Source organism: Chanos chanos, chromosome 6 (genome assembly GCF_902362185.1).
Source record: "Chanos chanos chromosome 6, fChaCha1.1, whole genome shotgun sequence".
Classification (NCBI taxonomy): Eukaryota; Metazoa; Chordata; class Actinopteri; order Gonorynchiformes; family Chanidae; genus Chanos; species Chanos chanos.
The window spans coordinates 41,341,905-41,364,557 of record NC_044500.1 but is presented as its reverse complement, the minus strand read 5'-3'; the positions used below and the strand labels follow the sequence as shown (position 1 = coordinate 41,364,557).

The window sequence follows — 22,653 nt, the reverse complement described above, 5'->3', positions numbered from 1 at the left end:
TCACTCCCTCTCTGAAAGAGAAGGAGAGAGAGTGAGAGAGGGGAAATAGAATGATTTTAATTGTCTCTCTGTTTACATTAACACACTGTCCCAGTTTGACTTGAAGATGGGAGGATATTGAGAATAGTGTGGTAGGCAGAAGAAGAAAAAAAAGATACTGGATGTTTTGAAGAATGTGACACACAGAAGAGCCGGTGAGTCTGCGCACACGCACACACACACACACACACACACACATACATCTCAAAGACATTCTCACCTATCTCCACTAGGTGTTGCTAGAGACCTACATTACTCATGGACCTCACGGTAACAGTGATGCTTGAACGTGAAGAACAACACCTCATTTCAAGAAATGATTAACATGATTACTTTATACGATTCCAAAAACGAAACGACATCTAGCTGAGACAACATAAGCAGATGTTTAAATAAGCCCTGGTGCCTTTACACAGACTGTAAGTGGTCTGAGGCTAAAAAGACTGTTTCATGATGAGAAGTGCCGCTGGGAGAAGTATGACAGGGGCGTGAAGAGTATCAACTCTGGCCTGAATATGTCCTCCTCCAGTAAGGTAAGAAAAATGCAGAAAAAAGAAGGAGAAGAAAGGTAGAGAGAGAGAAAGGGAGAGGGAGAGAGAGAGAGAGAGAAAGAGGGAGGGAGGGGTTGAACAGCCTGATGCTGTTTAATGTCACATATTTTGGTCTCAAAAGAGTGTTTAGTTCTCTTTATTTGAGAGCAAGGCAAAAAACAAACAAGCAAAGCAAAAAAAAAATAGTGTTGTTATAAAACGCTGCTCCTCGTCTAATAGGAACATATTTCAAATTAATCAAAACTGTTTCATTTGAGCTATCAGGTAATGACATGCAATTTTGAGGTGATCAGAGTCTCTTTACTGGTGCAGTGGTGATGGAAGCTCAAATGGTGCTGAAAATGCATTTTCAATGACAGATGACCCCATTTGTCCACAGTCCCACTGTTAGTGCCAGAGCAACCCTCACAGGACCGACGCAGGATAAACAGAGTTTTAACTGTGTTTGGACCAATCTACTGCTATACATTCTACGGTTTCCTCTTTAAGGCCAAACTGTCTGAGTTGGAAGGAAGAAGTGCTAACTAAACAGGAATGCAATGCATTAAAGGAGAAACTCTGTGATATTTAAGATAGCGGATGATGAGGATTTCGTATTTCAATGAGGGTTCGACCTTTTGCTCATTCTTTCTCCCTCTCTCTCACACACGCAATCACACGTGTGAGCATGCCCGTAAGTGCACGGACGCACGCAGACACGCACGCACACAAACACACACGCACACACACATACACACACACACACACAGAAACAAAAACACAAACACCCCCACAGAGGAAGTCTCAGAGAGAGGGGGCAGCAGTCACTTACCAATTATGATATACACAATTTAACTCCGGAAAAAAAAAATTCAACCTTCGGCACTGGGACACAAAATATTTATGTCTGTTTAAAAAACCTCTGCTTAAAAAGAATTCTCATTTACACTAACTGCAGTCATGAAATGGCATGATGAGAAATTACAGAGCTAGTGATATCAATAGAAGAATCATGATGTCCGATAAAATGTAAAATCATTGTTTATTAATTGAAAGGGAAATCTTCTCGACCTCTTTCATAGGCTATAAGAGGCTATACGAATAGGTTGATGAATGTGACGGGAGACATGCGATATCTGTGTGTTTGTGTATTTGTGATATTTGTGTGTTCGTGCTGTGTCTCTCCGTAAACACGCAAAACGGCAGATTCATTTTGCTTTAAGACCATCTGACTCGAAGTATTTCATCAAGCATGAAATGGGCTCAGATAAATGCAAAAACCCACCAACCTTGACTTTATTAAACCGGGAAGAAAACAAACAGAAACAGCTACAGGGGTGAGATGTTCTTGGTAAATAAAACAATGTGGAGTACGGAACTCGGGCTTTATGAATGAATTCAATATGTTTAGAGACATTTATAGACGCTGGAATTCATCAGACTTGAGGTATGCTTTTATTTATTCATCATAAAGGAGTAAGTTTCTGAAAAAAAATCCCACTGTGAAGGGGAATACACAGCCAGTTAAGTTTTATAAAAAGGATATTTTCAGAGGTTAACATTTAATACATGGAAGGTATCTCTTGTTTTCACTAACCCTGTCCTTATGATTTGGACTGTTATTCCAGTCCCTACTGCAACAACACTATTGTCCCCCCCAAGACAGGACAAACCCGTTCAATATTAACATTAAATTTAACATGAACATTTTCCGCCTTTCATCAAATGTGGTATGATCTATATTCTCTCTCTCTATACACATATACACACACACACACACACATATTTATATTCTTTTATATATATATATATATATATATATATATACATACACATACATACATACATACATACATACATAGAGAGAGAGAGAGAGAGCTTGAGAGAGAGAGCTAGATGCTCGGGTGGCAGAGGAGAAGAGGACACTAGCCTACCATCACAGAGACATGTGGTTGCATCCCAGTTATGATGCTCCCACAAACACAACTGGTGAAAGGATGGTGTCCCTGTCGCACACAGTTGGTCAGGGATGCCAGATTAGTGTGTGTGTGTGACAGATCTGGGAAGCGTGAACCTCAACATGCCTTATGGCTTCCCAGAAAAGTCCTCCAGCATCTGCTGAAAGAAGCAGTTGGTGTCTCCACATGCACTGGAGGTAGTCTATGCCCTCCCTGGCCAGTGTGGGAGTCATAAAAGCGACAGAGATTATAAATACAAGGAAACAGTCTAGGAAAGAGACTAAATTGGGAGGATATATATATATATATATATATATATATAAAAGTGGGCCTTGGTGTTAAATTTCCCATGTCTGTTTTTTTGTTGTTTAACCAAACATGACTGGCAGCATTTTATCAGCAACTGTGTAAAATCTAGTATCTAGGAGTATATAATGATGAGACTTGAGACAATCTTATCAGTGAATATTATCTGCCACCAAATGAACAAAAAAACGAAATATCATTAACATCTTTTAGAATCACAGGCTAGAAAGAAACCTCGTAGCATTAGCTGAGAGGGAAGTCGGTGTAGAATGGTACACTTAATCTTGGTCTGCCTGGCATGCCATTAGTTTATCTGTGGAGCTGAGGGCTGTTGTCAGGAGATCTGCTTAAAGCTCACCCCTGCTGATTGATTTCCCATGATCCCTCATTCACATGCCACTCTCATAATGGGAAGAGTTGGATTAAGAACTTCTGAAGCCTGACTCCGTTTAACCTTCTGCACTGAGTGACTCTTAAAGAGGTCTCACCAAATAAATAAATAAATAAATATATTCAAATCATCTCTTTTTGTTAACTTCAAGGGAAGATCCGCAAAGTTCCTCAATCCACCTCCACCATCACCACACACACACACATATGCACACACACACACGCCTTCGGACACGCACGCGCGCGCACACACACACACATTTTCAGAGACACACAGTCTTGCCTGGTGAGTTAAAGACAGACTAAAGTTCAGACCACCCAGCTGAGAAAGTGGGTAGCGTGTGAATCAATAGACAGTTAATGCTGTTAAACTCTAAGCAGGGGAGCCATCTCATAGGTGCTCTGTCAGATATGATCAACTCTGGACCATGCAACAGAAATGCCTATTGATCCCTGTTAGCATGCTAGCTCTTCTGTTCGCAGTTTCTGGACAGTTTTTTTTGGAGACAGTTTCCTGTAAAATGTACAACGTTTTACATCAGAGAAGAAGATTTCTTTTTTGTCCAGTGGGATACTCTGGTGATTTTGTCCCACATTTGATTGGGCTTCAGGGGGCTGGGGCCATAGAGGAACAAATGAGGTGCTGCACGCTAATGGAACGGCACATCCTGCTCTCTCTGAGGACACAGGAGTCAGCTGTTTTCTGCCAATTATCTTAATGACCAGATGGGAGGAGGCCAGGGTCTCCTGAAGTGGCGGCTGGATGGTGGCATTAGCATACGCAGGTGAGAGGTCCCGAAATCCACGCTGGCTCCATTGTTATTCTCACCAGTGCTAACAGCTAGCGTTTCCGCAACGTGAGATGTGTGAAAACACAGGCACAGGTGCAGCAACTGCATTTGCGCTGAAAAATGTTTGCTTTCGTTTTTTTTTTGGTTTTTTTTTTTTCTCGAACTTCTCCCATCACTAAGTATAGAAGTCTCACCTCGAGATGGTAAAATGGCTCCTTATCCTGCTGTTTCAAGGCTGGTGTGTTATTATGTGTGTATGTAAAGGGTGATACCTTGGTGTTTTAACCAGACACCGACTAAGCGCAGACATATGTTTACTACATGATAACGCCTCTAAATCTTTCACTGAACAACTATTTGGCAGGTAGAAGGTTCTGGGCCTTCTGAAGCTTACCTTCCAGTCTGACCACCAGGGGAACTTTCAGCTCCAGCTCACGGCAGGCCTTAGTGATGCCATTGGCAATAATGGCACAGTTCACAATACCACCAAAAATATTCACCAGGATGGCCTCCACCTGAGGAAGAGGGGAACAGCACAAAGAAAGAGAGAGAGAGAGAGAGAGAGAGAGAGAGAGAGAGGGAAGGAGGGAGGGAGAAAGAATTTACCAAACAGAAAAGAGGCAAACCTAACAAGATAATACGTAACATTATAAATAGAACAAGCACAAATAGAAAACGACTTTTTTATATGAGTATTTTGCATTAGGATAATGAGCAGAAAAAGTGTAATTAGCGAGTCAGTAGCTCTAATAAGAAAATGCAGTGTAAACTAGTTTGGGCTCAACTGGAAATACATGTATGTGTAAGAATATCATGTGGGGTACGTGGCATATGCCAAGAATACATAGAGAGCAGTTTGAAGCAAAGACTGAGTGAATGAACTGCATCTCAAAGTACAATGTAACAACAATGACAAGATGCTCAAGGTTATTCTTATCAGCTATGCTGCAGTCAGGTGTGAGATTAGGCTAATCCTTCAAAGCAAGTAAACAGATTATACTACATACAATCCAGCAATGATTTACATTCACACATAGGTCTGGGGAAAAAAAAAAAAAAAAAAAAAAAGAAATCTGAAGAAAAGAAAAAAAGATCTATCAATGCTATCAGTGCTAGACTGTGAGTAATCATGGCATTCCCAGGCAATCCATGGTCAGCATCATAATTACCCCCAGTATTTGATTTATTTATTTATTTTTTTTCAGGAAAGTTAAGCGTAAAGAGACAGGATTAATTTGGCATGTTTATTTCTAATCTGTCCTAATCTGTCGGCGGGGCTGTGGAAGGCGCACGGGCCCTGTTCAGTGGTAATGATGTTTACATTGTTGGAGAGGGGATCGGAGCAGCACTGGCAGCATTCACAATCAACACTATTAGCAAGTCCACAGAGAGCCGGCTACACGACGGCTCTTCACCGCACAAAAGAACAGCAAACACATCGCACTGTACGCACAGGAAAAACATATAGACCACCGCGAAAACGCACGCTCGCTCCTTAACCGGACGGCTTTAGACCTCGGTCACGCAAGACATACTGACAACACAGCCAAATTAAATACTACCAGTACTACCACTCATAGTTTTTGTAATTCGTATGATAATTAATCATTGGTCACCCTAACCCATAGCATCTGTATCTATCAGAATATAAAATAAAATACTTACCTGATCAATAAAATGACCACAAGACGTTATAACGTGTGCGTAAAAAAGTTAAATTAAGCACGACTTCAACTCAGATAGGTAGATATATTGTGTGTGTGTGTTTTTTTTTTCCAGTTTTCTCTTCTGATACAACAGGATATCAACTACTCAATAATAATAAAAAAGCCTAAAAAAAACCCCTTCACAAACAAACAAACAAACAAAAAAACACACGTGTGACTCATCAAAAGCGAGGTGAGTGGGTGATGACAGAGTGGCAGACTGTGAGACAGGAAAAACAGAGGGAAAATGAAGGAGTGAGAAAGAGAGATTGGCAGATAGGTTTCAGATGCACTCATCCTTTTCTAAACAGGAGAGGACACAGTTGGATAACCTGCCCAATGACATCTTCTGAAGCAGCACAAGAGAACTTCAAGAGATAGTGAGAGAGAGAGAGAGAGAGAGAGAGAGAGAGACGAATCTATGGATGTGCACGTCAGACTGGGCATTGGCATCAGAAAGTGACACAGAGTATCACTGTGAGTGTTTAAGTAAGTGAGTGAGAGAGAGGAACGGAGAGAGAGAAGGAGAGGGGGAGAGAGAGAAAGAGAGAGAGAGAGAGAGAGAGAAAGAATTCCTCAGTCTCACTCAATTTCCCTGCTTTCTGCAACTGACAACTCTCTAACTCTTCCTCTCTCTCTCTCTTTTTGTCACACACACACACACAAACACGCACACACACACACACACACACACACACACACACACACACACATACACTCCAGATATATTAACTGGCACAAACAACATATAGATGAAGAATCTGAGTCAGAGAAAAAAATGCTTCTGTATGTGCGGAGAATTTCTGTGTCATGAAAAGTTGGCTGCAGTGGCAGTGTGGTGCAGTCCTGACTGATGGCTGTACTCATTATGCGGTGAGACTGAAGAGTGTGTCATTACTGTAAAGGCTGAGGTTCTGAGAACACATTTATTACAGGTTAGAGCTTGTCATTGTGTGTCCTCTGTGATGCAGCACTGTTCACCCTACAACTCTCCACCGTATTAATCCCCAACCAGCTGTCAGTCTCCACTCATACACACACAGAAAGAGAGAATGGCATTGACAACAGTACACGCCCGCGCGCACACACACACACACACACACTTACATTAGAGTGAGAGAGAAAGACATCGGTGACTAGGACAAACTGTTCAACAGTGTCACGAATGACTGATGCCTGACCATTGATTACTAAACTGCCCATGCCCCCCCCCCCCCTCACCCCCATCCCACCCCCAAACAAACACACACACACACACACAAACACACACACACACACATACTGGTGCAAAACGACACCACAAAAGCTTAAAGGACATATTTATCCTTACTAATCTAAATCTCTCTCCTTTTTGAATGGCCAAACTAAGTGTTAAGCAATGATTAATAGTAGTGTACTCCTTAATGACTGTGTGTTAGTTCCTGTGCTGAGGGATGGTAAGAACTGTGATTAAACACTGTTTTCTGTAGTTCCTCTCTGTTCCTACCGATTACTGACAACATCTGAGGAAACAATTACCTGCCTGCTAACCCCAAACAACACCAAGACTATCGTGGACTTGGCACCACAGTGTGCGTGTGTGTCTGTGTGTGTGTGTGTGTGTGTGTGTGTGAGAGAGAGAGAGAGACAGAGCGAGAGAGACAGAGACACCACGTGACATAGACAACCTGAGTAGTTCTCTGACAGTGACTGAATAATGCAGTTGAATTAGGCAGCCAAACTGGCACAGTTTCTACAGAGAGAGAGAGAGAGGGCTGAACCCAAATCAGTTGTAATGTGGAGATGCCAGGCTGTGAGAACATTAGCCACGGCTGCCTGTTCTGCTCCGCCACAGCGCAGTAATCCTCACACGCTCTGTTCTGGCCCAATTAGGATATGGAAAACAGCTGTTAGACAACCCCCAGTATCGCTTCCACAGATGAGACTCTTCCCAAACCTGTCAATACGCACAGCTTCACAGTACCCCACAACTGTCCCTGTACTTTCCACAGCTCCAACTGTCACACGCTTTCAGTGTGTGTGTGTGTGTGTGTGTGTATGTGTGTGTAGAGAAAAAAAGATAAAAGTAAAGCAATAACACAACGCAAACACATTATGGTGCCACGGTCTTGTAACTCAGATGAAGATCATTTCATATCTGCAGTGGATGAAATATGAACAAAATTAGTTTAATGCGCTGACTCAAATACTCAGACACAGTACCACTACAGACGGCAAGTGCAGACACGGCAGTTCACAGTGAGTTCAGTATTTAGTGTAGAATAGGTCCCTCATGTATTTTACAGACAGACTTAGAATGTCATTTGTTTAGTGTTTTGATCTTTGTCTGATGCTACGCAGAGGAAGTGATGTTGCTCAGCAGTGTTCGAGGCTGAGTGACAGAAAACGCTATGGGGTCTAAAACATTACCTATCCTCTTCATAACAACACAGCTTCACCCTGCCATCAGTCTGACTACCACTAGAGGGCAATCTAGATCAAGCAGCACACTCAGAAAGCCCCCATAAAGCCCCAAACGCTATTCTACTGCTATCAGCTCTGCATTTTTTCAATTCTATCTTTATTGAGTACGGTCATATTTCTTCCATTCATGCGTCTCCTATTGGCATCTATGTATATTAATGATTTACAGTACATGATTTATGTATTCTGGTGCATGAGGAAACGTGGGCCATTGAAATATGGTACGCTTAACTCTACCTGAGAGTGAAGTTTATTCTTTCAGAAAAACTGAAAAGAGGAGCTGGGGGAAAAAAAGAGGGCTTTTAGAGGCGTTGCTAGCGGTAAGACATTTAACGGCGCGGTTTTATAATGTGGGACGTCCAGATGCCAGCAGGCCTCACTAGACCAGTAAACAGACAGGCTGGTTGTACTGCATTAATTGGACATGGTCAAACACGTCTGCCGTCAGTGAATGGACTCACGCTACATGGGCCGACACTATTGATCACGGCTCACGGGGCTGTTACGTACACACAGGACAGCCGACGCTTAAGCCAACAGCAGCTCTCAGCTCTATAGAAAACGCATAGGGAAAGAATGGAGAGGGCTGAAAAGCCGCGCGAGTCGATTTGTGGTAGACGCCTCCCTCGCCTTTTACGTCTTTAACAACTTGCCCTCAAATCATGACTCGCAACGTACGTTGTATTTAGTCTGGATTCCCAGAGCTGAGGACGTTAACGCCAGCGGGGTTCAGGAAAGAGAGGACGGAAAGGCAAAGTTTGGGTCGCTCCACGTATGCGTGTGATTGAAAAGCACAAAAAAAAACAAAAAAAAAAAAACAAAAACCCCTCGATGACGTTAATTACGAGCTGCTCTGAAATGACTGCGGCTAATGCCAAACGAGTGTAATTTGACTAGCGCCAAACAACTGAACAACGGAGAATGAATGTTGCCGTTTAGACAAATCAGACTCGCTGCAGGTTTTCTTTCCAAGGCTTGGATGAAATATTTCCTTTCTTCAGCAATAGTATCATGGAAAAAGAAAAAAAAGAAAAAATGAAAAAAAAAAAAAAAATGAAACATGAGTTACTAGGTGAATTTTTTTAGGACTCTCCGTGTGTGCTGAGTGTAAGTATAGCAGACCTCTACCTGAGACTTGTGACTGATTCAAATTTCACATAATAAGATCATAGCCGTCAGCGCGTGAATGGCCTGTCAAGGTTCTTTCACTTCAAAAATCATAAAAAGGGCTTAACAGCTGAAACAGGTCTTTGAGCTCCATTAAGCGCACAGTCAACTGCATCCAAGCTCTCCTAAATCTATTTACCCCACTGTTACCTCACACTATGATCCGGGGAGAGCCATGATATATCTATTCAGAGACCATTTTGTTTCACATAGAGCATAAAATGTCCTAAATGTATTTCTTCATTCAACAACGGACATATAATAGATAGGACTGAAATGCACTTCAATGTAATGTACACATTAGTGAACAGTGAAAAGCGATTGGTGAGTGAATCAGTGTTTTTCTAACCCTACGTAGTATGACTCACACCCACCCAATGGCATTTTCTCTGGATGAGTGTTGTGTTAATTACCACGTATATGAGAACAGACATGGACGCTATACACATTATGGTTTATGTTCTTTAAGCATTAAGGGACAGTAGATTTGTTCTGCTTGACAACAGCTGTGATGGCTTTCAAAGCTACGACGGAGCAATTAGCAAAAAGAAGAAAAAAAAACAATTAAATAAAATTAAGCTTGATTAAAAAAAAAAACGGGACAAACAAATCCATTCATTTAAGCCCTTTAGAAAAAATTCTCGTTTTGTTTCGCCGCTCGGTGCCGAGAAGCCTATGGTGCAGCCCGCGTAGCCCTGAATTATCATCCCACAAACACATTGAATGCCCCGGTTTTCCCCCGAAAAAAAAAGTAAAAAAAAAAAAAAAGAATGCTAACCCTGTTGACCACCGCTAATCTGCCTGTGGAAATGCATCTACTCCTTTGTTACGGCTAGCAGATTGTTTAAAAAAAACCCCCAAAAAAACACCCAAGCTTTGCATCGCTCCTTGGTTTATTAGTGGCATTGTTCTGCTTTATCTGTTGACTGCAGGCTTCCTGGATAGACAGCCTTCCTTTTCTGCAATGTTTAGGCCTTATTTACAGCTGATGGGTAGTGCTCTGGTAAGCAGGGGGGGTCAAAGGTTAAAATACCCCATTTCCCTACGAAAGGCGAGCCACTGACAACAGTCATCAATCTTCTAAGAGGAGTAAGGCATTGTTTGGAGTTTGCCCATCAAAGCGCTAAAGTAATGCCATTTGTGTGGGTGTAGTCAGCAAGAGATGGATAGTCAGAGATCCTGTACAAAGCTTTTTCAACATTAATTATTAACAGTAAATGCATGAATACAGTAGCTTCCCCGGCAACGCTGATGACACTCAGACGAAAGCGGTCCCAATAGAACAGATAGATAACGATAACGTCTGCTTTCCCCCTCCCCTCCACAAACAAATTAACACGCGCCCAACGTGTGCATCGCATCTCTCCAAACACCTGGCAGGACCATTTAGAAAACATTCACAAATGTGAAAATATTTCAGCACTGACGTTTGTACATGACACTGACAGATTTCATAAAGCCCATTTAAAGGCTTCCAAATATGACTCTTCTTTGTGTATAGCTTCCTCTTCGTTTTTTTTTTTGTCCTGGAACCATCTTATCAAATCTAAGGCTTCTTTTCCCCCCCTCAGCAGATCCATTCCCTGTGCGGTTTTACTATTCCTGTGGCGTGGGGGCCCTGGAGAAGAGAAAGAAAGGGAGGGAGAGTGAGAGAGAGAGGAGAGAGAGAGGGGAGAGAGAGAGAGAGAGAGAGAGAGAGAGAGAGGGGAGAGAGAGGGGAGAGAGAGAGAGATAGAGAGAGAGAGAGAGAGAGAGAGAGAGAGAGAGAGAGGGGAGAGAGAGAGAGAGAGAGAGGGGAGAGAGAGAGAGAGAGAGGAGAGAGGAGGGTGCAGAGTAGACTGTTATTGAGAGTTGGGATTGGGCCTGGCAAAGGGGATAAGAGAGAAATAATTATCCACTCTGCTGAAGCATGACAGCTCCTCCTTGCCCAGAGTGAAAGAGATGAAGCATTATGTCAAAAAATCAGCTGACAAACACAGACACATCTTGACATAGGCAGCCCAAGTTTCACTTCATGTTAGGAAACATTGGAAAACTGGCAGCTGACTTTCTTTTTTTTTTTGATTGATATTCTGTCTGAATTTGTCATCTAGCTCAAAAAGAAAAATGTATTTAGCGATCATCTTTTTTAAAACTTTCAGCCAAATCAGTATGTATTCTAACTAATAATGCATACATTATAAAATGTGAAATTCAAAACAAAACAAAAACAAAACAAAACAAAAAAAAACAAAAACAAGGAAAGCCATTTAATTTTCCAATGCCATCAAATTTTCTTCCATTCAGAACACCCACTGAAACCACTCCAAAAACTAGCCTCTTTCCTCTGTTTTCCTATCACCTTCCCCGGGCGAAAAAAAAGGCAGTTGAAGAACAAGCAGCTCTTGAAATCCATTTCATTTCAGCTGAACACGTGTGATGGAGCTCTGTTGGAGAAGCTTTCTGGAGCACAGAACTGGTAATGTCCTTCTATTGCTCACCTAACTCCAACACGTGAGTGCACAGGGTGCACAGCCAGGCGTGTTTGGAAAATGCTTGCATTATGTTCTCTTCAACAAAAAAAAAAAAAAAAAAAAAAAAAGGGAGAGAAAGAGAGAAACCAATCAAAGGAGAAATGGATTTGGAGCTAGCTGCAGGAGACGGGTGCCGGCCCACGGTGCTCCTCCGAATTGATACGGAGTCGGTCATTTCCGCCTCAAGGCCTGCCTCTCTTGTGAGCCCGCCACGAGGTTGTGAACTGTGACAGCTGTCTTTCGATGGCCTCATTGTGGATGAGTAAGACTGTCTTTTAAGACATCCCGTCATTCAATTCCCACAACGCACAAGCTAATATCACCAACCGAGAGAGAAAAGACACTTTAGATTGCGTTTTTATATGGATGTAATGTCACAAGAGGTGAGAGAGAGAGAGAGAGAGAGAGAGAAAGAGAGAAACACACTAGTTATGTACACACATACAATATTCAAACCTTTATGTGACAGTTTATTTTAACAGACAGCCCTGTGAGCTATATTTTCTCCATTACTGCTCCATAAGTATATTATTTCAGTTTGCTTTGCTTTGTCAAACACATCTGACCTGACACATGACCCATTAAGGCTCCAATTATTGTTATTATTACTAGTGCTTGTGCACTGTTTTTTTTTTTTTTTTTTTAGACAATAGATATATAGAATCTATAATAACTGTTCAAACAAGATCCCTCTAGAATGGCTTTAGAGAAGAACTCTGAGAAAAGCGCATCCGATGACCTCCTCACAATTCTAAAGCACATTTCTATGCACAGAACTTCTATTCAGTGCAGTTCAAGTTCATGACATGCATTCGCATTCTACACACACGACGCCCGAGTACAAATTTACCACGTTTAGAGGCGTGACCGCAATTCTCTTCTTGCGGATTTTTGTTAAAGTGCTGGGACTGAACCGAGGAGCCCTGCCCTCCCCCCTGCCCCCCCCCCCCCCCGGGGGTCTTCGCTCTTCCAGCTAAAACTCCACGGCGAAGACCGTGACGAGGTTCATCTGGAAGAAGTGGCTTGGCTGGGTTCACCGGGTCTCCGGTAAAACTACGGCCAAGCGCTAGACTTCAGGTCTGGGCCCGAGCCACAAATTGTCAAGGGTGCCTCTTCGTTTCTTTTGTCATGGAGATGGCATGGTGCGGTGTGCCGGGGCTTTGTTGTTTGGTTTAAAGTGGCTATTAAAACTCAGTGGCACTGGGGCTATCTGATTCTGCCATCTCTCTGTCTGCTCCTCCGCGCTTTCATGTCCCTCTGCATTCACTTCCCATGTTTTTTAATCAGACGAGAAAAAGAAAATTGAACACATGGCACTGCGACTGATGGCCATCGACGCTTAATTCAGAGTCTGAACTCTGAAAGTGACTCATCTTTTAAAGCAAACAACTAAATGAGAGCTTGAAAGTGTTGCGGATCAAGTGCTGCAGATGTGGAAAGAGAGAGAGGGGGAGAAAGAGAAAGAGAAAGAGAGGGAGGGAGGGAGGGAGGGAGAGAGATATAGAGAGAGAGAGCGGGAGGGAGGGAGAGACCTGAGAGATATGACAGAACAAGGAGCAAGTTAAAACATGTCCAGTCTCTGAGACATCCCAAAGTACTGAAATGTAGCAAGTGTGAGAGGAAACAAAATTAGAGCTTGCATGAGAGTGACATACAAACTCAGCATAGGAGAGAATGAGTGAGTGAAAAAGATGGAGTGACAGTCAGACCCAGGAAAAGAGGTAGAGCGAAAGAAAGAGTGAGAGCCGAGCTCGACGGGATTGTTGTCACATGTCAGTCACGGTAGTGGATTTCATTTCCTGCCCTGCCTGGGCGCACGCGCGCACACACACACACACACACGCGCGTGCACACACACAATATTTGACGTACAGATCTTCTGTATGGGGAGCTGCCACATAACCCTGCGATATTTGACAAAAGCAGACACTGCACAGTCTGCACATTATTCATCCCGTGAGACTTGTGTGTCATGAGTGACAGGCAGACATAAATATTCTCCAACCTTTTCAGGAAGGGTTAATGTGTGTCAATCAGAGAGACCCCGATACAGGCGAACAGAGATCATCTGCTGTATGTGCAAACACAACACATGCAGCTGACAGAAACCTACTCCCTCATCAACTACGGTGGCCCAGGAGGGACCAGCCACGGATATCATACATATTTGCACTTATCATCAAAAATGAATGAGTGACCGGACTTCGTCATACATATATACATAGCCATAAACCCCCCGCACGGTGCTATGTTAAAGGACACTTTCAAAGCAAATTTGAGACTATAACAGATATAAATATAATAGCTATAACGGAGCAAGCAAACGACACGGACTAAACACACCCTGTCTCTAGCTTTGCTCCAAATGTTTGAAATCATCACTCACCATGGCAACCGCCAACTCCAACTTTCCAAACTCCCCCAACTCTAATGGCGGGAGAGCTGTGGGCAGTGTGTTTTGTTAGGGACCTTGCGCTAGGGCCTTAGGTTTTAACCACGGCAGGCCGGTCTTCCACCCCCAGCACTCCAGTACACCTTTTAATCATCACAGACTTCTGCCACAACACAAGTGCACTGCACTCCTCTGCTCCGAGGCAGAATTACTTTATTAAATTGAAGGAATGCATAATAGCACCGAATAGCATACATAATCACCTCAGAGACCCGCCACAACAAACCAACGCTGAATATAAAAGACCCAACATTCCAACTTTGTTCGTACTGCTACACGGCCAATCAAAATTAATTTATTCTAATGTATTCACACAGAAGGTCAATTATCCAAAATGATTCCAATTCCGATTTCACCTGATCTTAGAAGCCAATGAGCCATCTAAAGGGCAGCTGTGCTTTTTTGCAAGGCAAATCATCTTCTTTTAGTCACAGTTTAAAGACTCTGACTCCTCTATTGTAAACTCTGCTTTCTAATAGGTGCTCAACTGGTCATTTTAACAGCAGTCACAAATGTAAGCTATTAACAAGCAAATGTTAGCTATTGGCAGATAAATATGATTGGGTGAGGGGTGAGGGGTGAGGGGGGGGGGGGGGCGTCAAAACAAAAAAATAAACAAACAAAAAAGTGTTATGCTGTGTTGTTTAGAGAGGGGCAACAATTCTCAGACACAACAAGCATACATCATTACTGTGAATATCAAAATACACTGTTCAAAACAAAACAAAAAACAAGAGGGGGAAAAAAAAAAGTCAACTTCACCTCAGTTTTTGTTAAAGAGGATCCAGCTTTGAATTAAGTTGGCTTCTAACTTTAAATCAATCCAACATTTGATTTTTACAGATTATGTACACGACTCTCTGTGCATAACTGAACGACAGTTTATAATTAGGCTTGTGAGCCTTCAGTGTCACACTTCCACATGCTACAAACAAACACAGGTGCATGTTTTTCAAGAATCTCGCGAACAGAAGACGAAAACAAATTCAACCAGGGACGGACGGCTCTCAAAAAAGACCCCCTTTCACATCTCCTCATGGTTCTCACTCTAACTACAGCTTGCTTCAAAAGTGACCACAGAATGTTCTGGAGAAAACACATTTGTATCATCCATTTTAGATGTTACCACAGAAAAACAGAGGCAAAAACTGTCAAGAGGAAACCAATAAGTCACTTTTCTGCCACTGTTTAGCAGGAGAAGCAATTTGGTGAGGATAAAATAGGACCTGAAAGCTTTAATCATGATAGATGGAAAGCTATTCTGAAATGGCATTTTGGCCCTCAGCAGAGCCTGGTTAAAAATAGTACCTTTTAAGAACGTTAATTTGTTATTCATCTGTATGAATCACTATATCACTATCCTTATTGAAATGCAATGACGAGTTTGCGGTGTGACTTGGCCCTAAACAGATGAGTAATTCAAAAATTGACGGAAATACACGTTTGTTAGCTTTCCCGTCCCTGTTCTCTCACTCGCTGGTTTTCTGTGGAGAGTCTGTGGAGGCTTGCTAAACCACCTCCCATCCATGTATTGGAGCAAGCAGATGGATGCAATCAACATTTCATTTCCAAAAACGTCAACATGGATATTGTGCGCCGATTTGCCGCGTTAAAGAGCCTGATTCAGCTGTGTTGCACGCTGAAACAAAGATTTGGTGCCCTTTGTGAGAGAGGATCCAACATCAGATGCAAAGCTCACCCACGTGGGCGCTTTGACTGTTAACACTCCTCATACACTTGTGTTAACTTTGTCCGTTCAATCCCTGTGTAAAAGCTTGGTACACAGTCAACCTTGGGATAATTTTGTTCTCGAGTCATAGATTAACCAAAAGAAACAAAGAAAGAGAAAAAAAAAAAAAGTAAGAAAAGAATATTAACATACACAAATAAAGTATTAAGTCCCTTGTTGGGGAGTGAAGACGGGAAGAGAGATACCCGGATAACAGGGCCTTACAACTGCTACAAGTGCTTCTGGCATAACTAAAGGCCTTTTGACAGATATAGAAGACCTCCAGGCTGTATCTTATCTGCATAACCCTGAGGCACATCAATTAGCCATTAGAGATTTGCTCAGGTATTAGAGAGATCAAGGCAGTCGCTCCAAGCCCTTGAGAACAGCGCCTGAGAATCCCTCAGTCAGTGAAGGTCTAAAACTGAGCCAACTTCCTCGTGCAGAGGTCATTAAAGAGAGACTCAAAGGACAGACTCTCCACAGGCGGACCCAACTGCCTTCCCAGTCACTCTCCCCTGACCAGCTTGACACTGGCCAGTTTAATGAGTCCATTACCAGCAGGACCAGTGTCAAAGGGAGGAGAGAGAGAGAGAGAGAGAGAGAGAGAGAGAGAGAGAGAGACTGCGGTGTGTCTTCGGTCCTTTCCCACTCCAGAAGCGCTGTTCCAACAGAGTAAACATCAGCTTCTCTCCCCGCGTCTGCTCCCCACTAACAGCTTCAGCTCAGGGTGTATGGAAGCCTTCCCAAAGATGAGCTCCAATGATTGCAGCCCGAGACAGTTTTCTAATTATTCTGTCAAACATCAATCTAACAGCTGATGCAGGTCCTTCTGGCTGCTGATGGACAGTGTAATCACTTCTGCGCTTTAAATGGAGAAGCTGCCACGCAGTGGCAGACAGGTCTTGACGGGGGCTGAAAAATTGGAAATGTGAATGGTTCTATCAACTGATGCAGTCAAGACTTGTGAGGCCAAACACGAGGCGGGGGGGGGGGAACCTCACATATGCTCGCATGGTGGGATATGTAAAGAGCTGCTTTCATGAGAGAAGTATGTGACTGTTTTACACAAAAATCGCTTTCTACGAAATAATTAAACAAGAGGCCCAAATAGGACTCTTCCAAAAATAGCAACTGAACTGGAGGTTAGTCAGAACAACTACTACTTGCGTAGTTGTTGGAATAACTGTCACTCGCAAAATTAAAACCCAATAAGGGGGTCAGTCATAAAACAGACCATTGCAATGCAGACTAATCAGGAACGCAAGTAAGCACTGCTAGATAATGACTAATTGAAGCATTTAATCAGCAGTAACTCTAAACCGCTGTTTGAAAGGGAGCATACAGAGGCAGGTAATATCACAGGACTCAGGTCAGCAGCGGAGCTGTCCCGTCTATGTTATATTGGCTTTGCGCTGTGAGTAATGGGAAGATTCAGTCATCTCCTGTCCATCTCAGCTGCACTGTGACAGGACCAGATGCTCTTTCAGATAGAGCCATGCTAGGTCACGTCGAGCGTTTCCTCTCAACACCGAACTCTATCGCAGACAAGGCCAAACACACGCCAAACACTGGAGAGTAATGGCTATAGAGTCAATCTAGCAGCAGTCCAGCAGACAATTACATCAATGCCCAAATCAACGGCACTGGACTGTCCACGTTCAGCTCAAATGTGATTTTATAGTTTCTGATCATATATATATATATATGTATATATATGTATATATATATATGTATATATATATATATATATATATATATATATATATATATATATATATATATATATATGTATGTATGTATATATATATATATATATATATATATATATATATATATATATATATATATATATATATATATATATATATATATATACACACACACACACACACACACACACACATATATATATCAGTATATATTTACTGATATATATATCAGTATATATTTATATTTTTACTGATGAATATCGGTAAAAATTTAGTTATATTCAAATGGCAGCACTTCTGGAATCGTAGGTTGATCTGTTAATAGAAGTGGTATTAAAATTTGTATCCGACTAAACGACTAAAAGCAATATGAAACTATTGGTTTTCAAAGAAGCAGAGATAATCTCAGAGATGATCTTTCACTTTTCTTGCATATTTCTGCCTGTGTGAGGGAAATTCATTTCTCTTGGTGAAAGAAACATAAACCCGTTCAGAGTCAGAACATGACCTAGGTTAGACAAGACTTTTGATTTCTCTAGTGCCCTGATGAAAGAAACATTTCGTGTGAGTCTAGCCGTCTTTCTGTCACACAGGCATAAAGGTGCACCATTCAGACAGGGGCTTCATATCAAATTAAAGCTCCACAGCCAATTACAGTGACAATAATCTCTGTGAACTGCTCTCTCTGTGGTCCAGCATACAGAGCAAACATGAGAGGAGAGGAGAGGAGAGGAATGGAGGACACAGTGATAGTGAGGTACTACTACTCTGCTCTGGAGGGGTGGGGGTGGGGTCACATAACGATGCCGATTCTCATTAATCCGTATTTGATTAAAAAGGTCATACCATCTTATTCTGATAACATGACCTTTAACTTGTTGTAAATGCTGACTTATATCAGAAAAATAAATGCATATTTACCATACTGAAATGTTTTATCTTCTGACAGAAAGATAAAACATTTCATTCGGGAGGGGGTAGGAGGTCTAGCATGACCCCATGATGCATTTCTTTTCTTGCTCAGAGGACAAAACTGATGTGACGTGCGGTATGGAAGGCCTTGGCAAACAGTAACCAACACGTCCGGTCTCATCAAACATGTCGCAAGTCACCGAGTTAATTATAGGACGAATTCTGGCCTTCGGAGCGGCTCTTAAGGGCTATGGTCCCCCTTATTTTTTTTTTTTTTTAAATGGAGCACCCCCTGAGTGTGAACCCTCACTCATGCCTATGAGCAATAAGGTGGTAGAGTGTTATCTCCGTGAGACGCATTCTCCATGAATAACATGACACATTCTTCGTGCTGTGAATGTCTGTCATTAAGAACAGAGCAGATGCATTTCCCATCAGTGTTAACCTCATCTCCCAGCTCTTGCTGTGTCACTTAAATTAGCAGCCGTGTTCCTCTCCTCATTTTGCAAATAAATGGCTGTCTGATTATTGAATTACTGAGGCAAAATTTACAACCACTGTTCCAGTGTATTTTGTGCATGCGATGACTCACGTTGTACTTTAATGGCATATCGCACACATGAATGCTTCTTTCATTGGCATGGACATGTATTTTTCCCCTTGCCCATACTTACAGCTTATAGACTCCCATCTTCCTGTTATGATTAGTGGTCTTACTGGAAAGGATCCACATTTGGTTTTATCACGTGTGTATGTGTATGTGTGTGCGTGCGTGCGCGTGTGTGTGTGTGTGTGCGTGCACATGTGCGTCATGACAGTTTGCATATCGCTCATAAACAGAAACGATCTGTTGATCGCTAGCATTTATAACTACAGACGCATGGATATATAACACAAGGCAGTAAAGGGCATGAATCAATGGGCCATAAAGCAGAACAGGCTTTCTTGTCAGCACATTTTCAGGATCTGGGGCAGTCTAAGAGGACCTTTCCTCGCGCACGAACATCAGAGCCACTGGCTTTGAAATGTCGACGCTAACAGAAGAAATCAGCGGCTCGATGATTTAAACTCACCACGCGAGTAATGCTCGTGTGTTAGCCCGTGTAGGGAGATGGCCGTTCCGGATGGTGAGACGCTCAGGCGTAAAATTGCGCTGTGCGGCGAGGTGACAAGCCGTAGCAGGGCCGGCGGATGACTCCGCCGCGATAACGGACGCCAATGGGCTTGATGAAGAACTATGAAGATGTGGAATCAAAGGAATAGGGGCAAAACATGTATGACGCAGTATTTCATACGAAGACAAAGACGGAGCTGAGTGGGGAAAGGAGAGAAGGCGCTGTCGGAGAAGATTCCGGATTAACCGCTGCTCAACGCACAACACTGTATGAATGAAGCCTGTAGCACCAATAACACATGAAAGATAAGAGAACCGCTTCTAAATATAAAAAGTAATGGCTGTTTCATACACGTGTAACAGCAGTGAAAGACCATGAGGACAATGAATAATTTCTATATGCATATTTGGTGTACTCTTCATTCTAATGGGTTAAAGAGAGGTGAAAAGCAACATAATTGGCCTAATGGAATAGGACACTACATAAAAACCTGAAGGTTCAGATTTAAATAGACCTAAATTACTTGGGACTCACTGAGCAAGAAGGCAGCGTGCGAGCAAAATCGTAGCATCTATAAAGGACACAATCATTAGAGTGAGAGCCTTAATACTTTATGAACTGTGAAACGGGCCAGAATTGGTTAATGGTAAGACATTTAAGAGAGGCAGGAATGCCAGGCAATTGAATTATGATACACAGAACTTGCTTCACTGGGTGCTAATACCACAAAATGAGTTAATGAAAGCCTCTTTGGATTGTACATGTGCTGAAATGAGCCAGTTTTAATATCAAATTGTGGTACAAAAGAATTTGAAAAAACAGGTGATAATTTTTTTTTTTAAGTACAAGTATGAATACTCAGTATCTTACACTTTTGAAGCTACACGTGTCAGAATAGGTGGAAATAAAAAGAAAACTCTTGCATGCAATGAACTCTATGTAATCTGATACTGTGTGCTCTTTGGAAGATAACTGCGATATGTCTGTCACAGACAGAGTGATAAAGGCTAATACAGAGGACTAATGAAGGCTTTAGAGTGCCAGAACCACACAGTGGCTATATTCCATCTCTGACTTCACACGTGATCCTTAATGTCATCACAACAAATTACAAGTGTAGGAAGAGTTGTATATGAGAGCTTAAAAGAATCACTGGCTTCATGGTTTCTCCTCATATATAAAGAATAAAACTGGAAAAAAAAAAAGGAGAGAATATTTCAGCGTTATTGAGGAAAGACTATAAGAGAGATGACTGGCAGATAAACCTATACAGTAATTGCCATGTTTTTCTTTTTTTTTTTCAAAACCAATAAAGTTGAATGTTCTTTCCAGGAACGCCTAGAATATGTCGTTTCCAAACTTTCTCAAGGAAAAAGAAGAGGAAATTTAGCTTCCAACACATCCACGGTTATTTATACACATACTTAAAAAAAAAAACAAAAAATCAAAAAAAAAAAAGAACAGGTATTTGGGGGGGGGGGGGGGGGGGGGTGTGAGAGCCTGCAGGCCGTGGTGGAATGTGGACGGTGGACTGGAGCATGGGGGTTACTTTATCGCTCTCTCTCTATAGGCACTGCAGGGTGTGGGAGGACACAACTCCACTGCTATAACTAGGACAGCCGTTGACATGACAAAACAGGCCTTGCTGCAATAACAGTAATAGAATGGCTCAATTAGTCCAGCTCCAATCCCAGGTCCCTTATTGATTTTTCTTTTTCTCTCTGAGATGAAGAATGGCAGACAAAAAGACTTTTCAGTCAGAGTGGTCTCTTTCTGAAAAGATCTGAACCGAGTTCGCAGCAGGTAAAAAAAAAAAAAAGCAAAAGAACTTGATGATATATAAATAAATATGCGACGTGAATACACAAATAGCCCTCAGGAGTTTGGTTTTGATAAAGAGTCTTTTCACAGGCGCTGAAATGCCAGACGCGTAAGCTTTGTGCCAAACAAAAATCCCTGGCCTCAAGTCAGACACAAGCATTCAGCGTCCTCACAGGGAGATCAATCCGATGGATCGTCGGGAGCAAGGGTCACCCAGGACAATTCAATCCTTCTCCAAATTAACCTTCATGATATGGGGAAAAAATAGACCAGCAACACCATTTTTTTTTTTTTTGTACAGAGTCACCTCTGGGACTGTTTGGCGAATAGAGGTTTCTAAATTTCAACAGCTGAACTCAAACGGTCCAACGGTTTCTTTAATTGAGATAGAAAAGCTGATGTTGTCGAACAGTGAGAACTCACAGAAAAGATTCTGCCACCGGGTGTATAGAACGCCATCGCTACGCCGTTCACTACGGAGCACACGTGTTAAACACTTACAGCGCTGGTAGTTCTCTCCGGCCAATTTCTCTACATTTTCTCTTCAACACATCTTGTTCTCCTGAATAATATTTCGTTGGTTAAATCAATGCAGCGGGGTGAAGGTGGAGAGAGAGGGGGAGAGAGAGAGAGAGAGAGAGAGAGAGAGAGAGAGAGAGAGAGAAAAGGGAATAAGTGTGTGCATATCAGACAGTATGTGTTTGCCTGTACTGGAACAGATCCAGTCTGTGGTCTCATCTGCTGTATGTGAGCCACATCAGGGCACTGGCAGAGGGATACCAAGTTACAGCAGTCCCCCTAACAGCCCGACATGCCAGCACTCAAGCAAAGGGTCCACACTCCTACACTCTAACCTTCATTTCAGCTGTGTGGAGGTCAGGACTGCATAGTGATAAGGCTGAGGTCGGCGGGAGTTTTGCATCACAAAATTTTCAGCCGCACGTGAAATTTCACATACGGAATATTTACGCAAAGTCCAGGCCGAAATTACCGCGGTACAAATCTCGACGCTCAGCACTCGGTGGGTAATGATGTATGTGAAGAAAGGT

At 42.3% G+C, this 22,653-nt stretch overlaps 1 protein-coding gene across 1 annotated transcript in view; it reads right to left on the bottom strand.

The window, feature by feature from the left end:
• The window catches only part of suclg2 (succinate-CoA ligase GDP-forming subunit beta), a 72,047-nt gene that overhangs the window by 2,676 nt on the left and 46,718 nt on the right, over window positions 1-22,653 (bottom strand). The window contains exon 10 of the mRNA XM_030776465.1: window positions 4,409-4,529. Coding sequence (XP_030632325.1) covers window positions 4,409-4,529 — 121 coding nt within the window. The remainder of the gene's footprint in view (window positions 1-4,408; window positions 4,530-22,653) is intronic.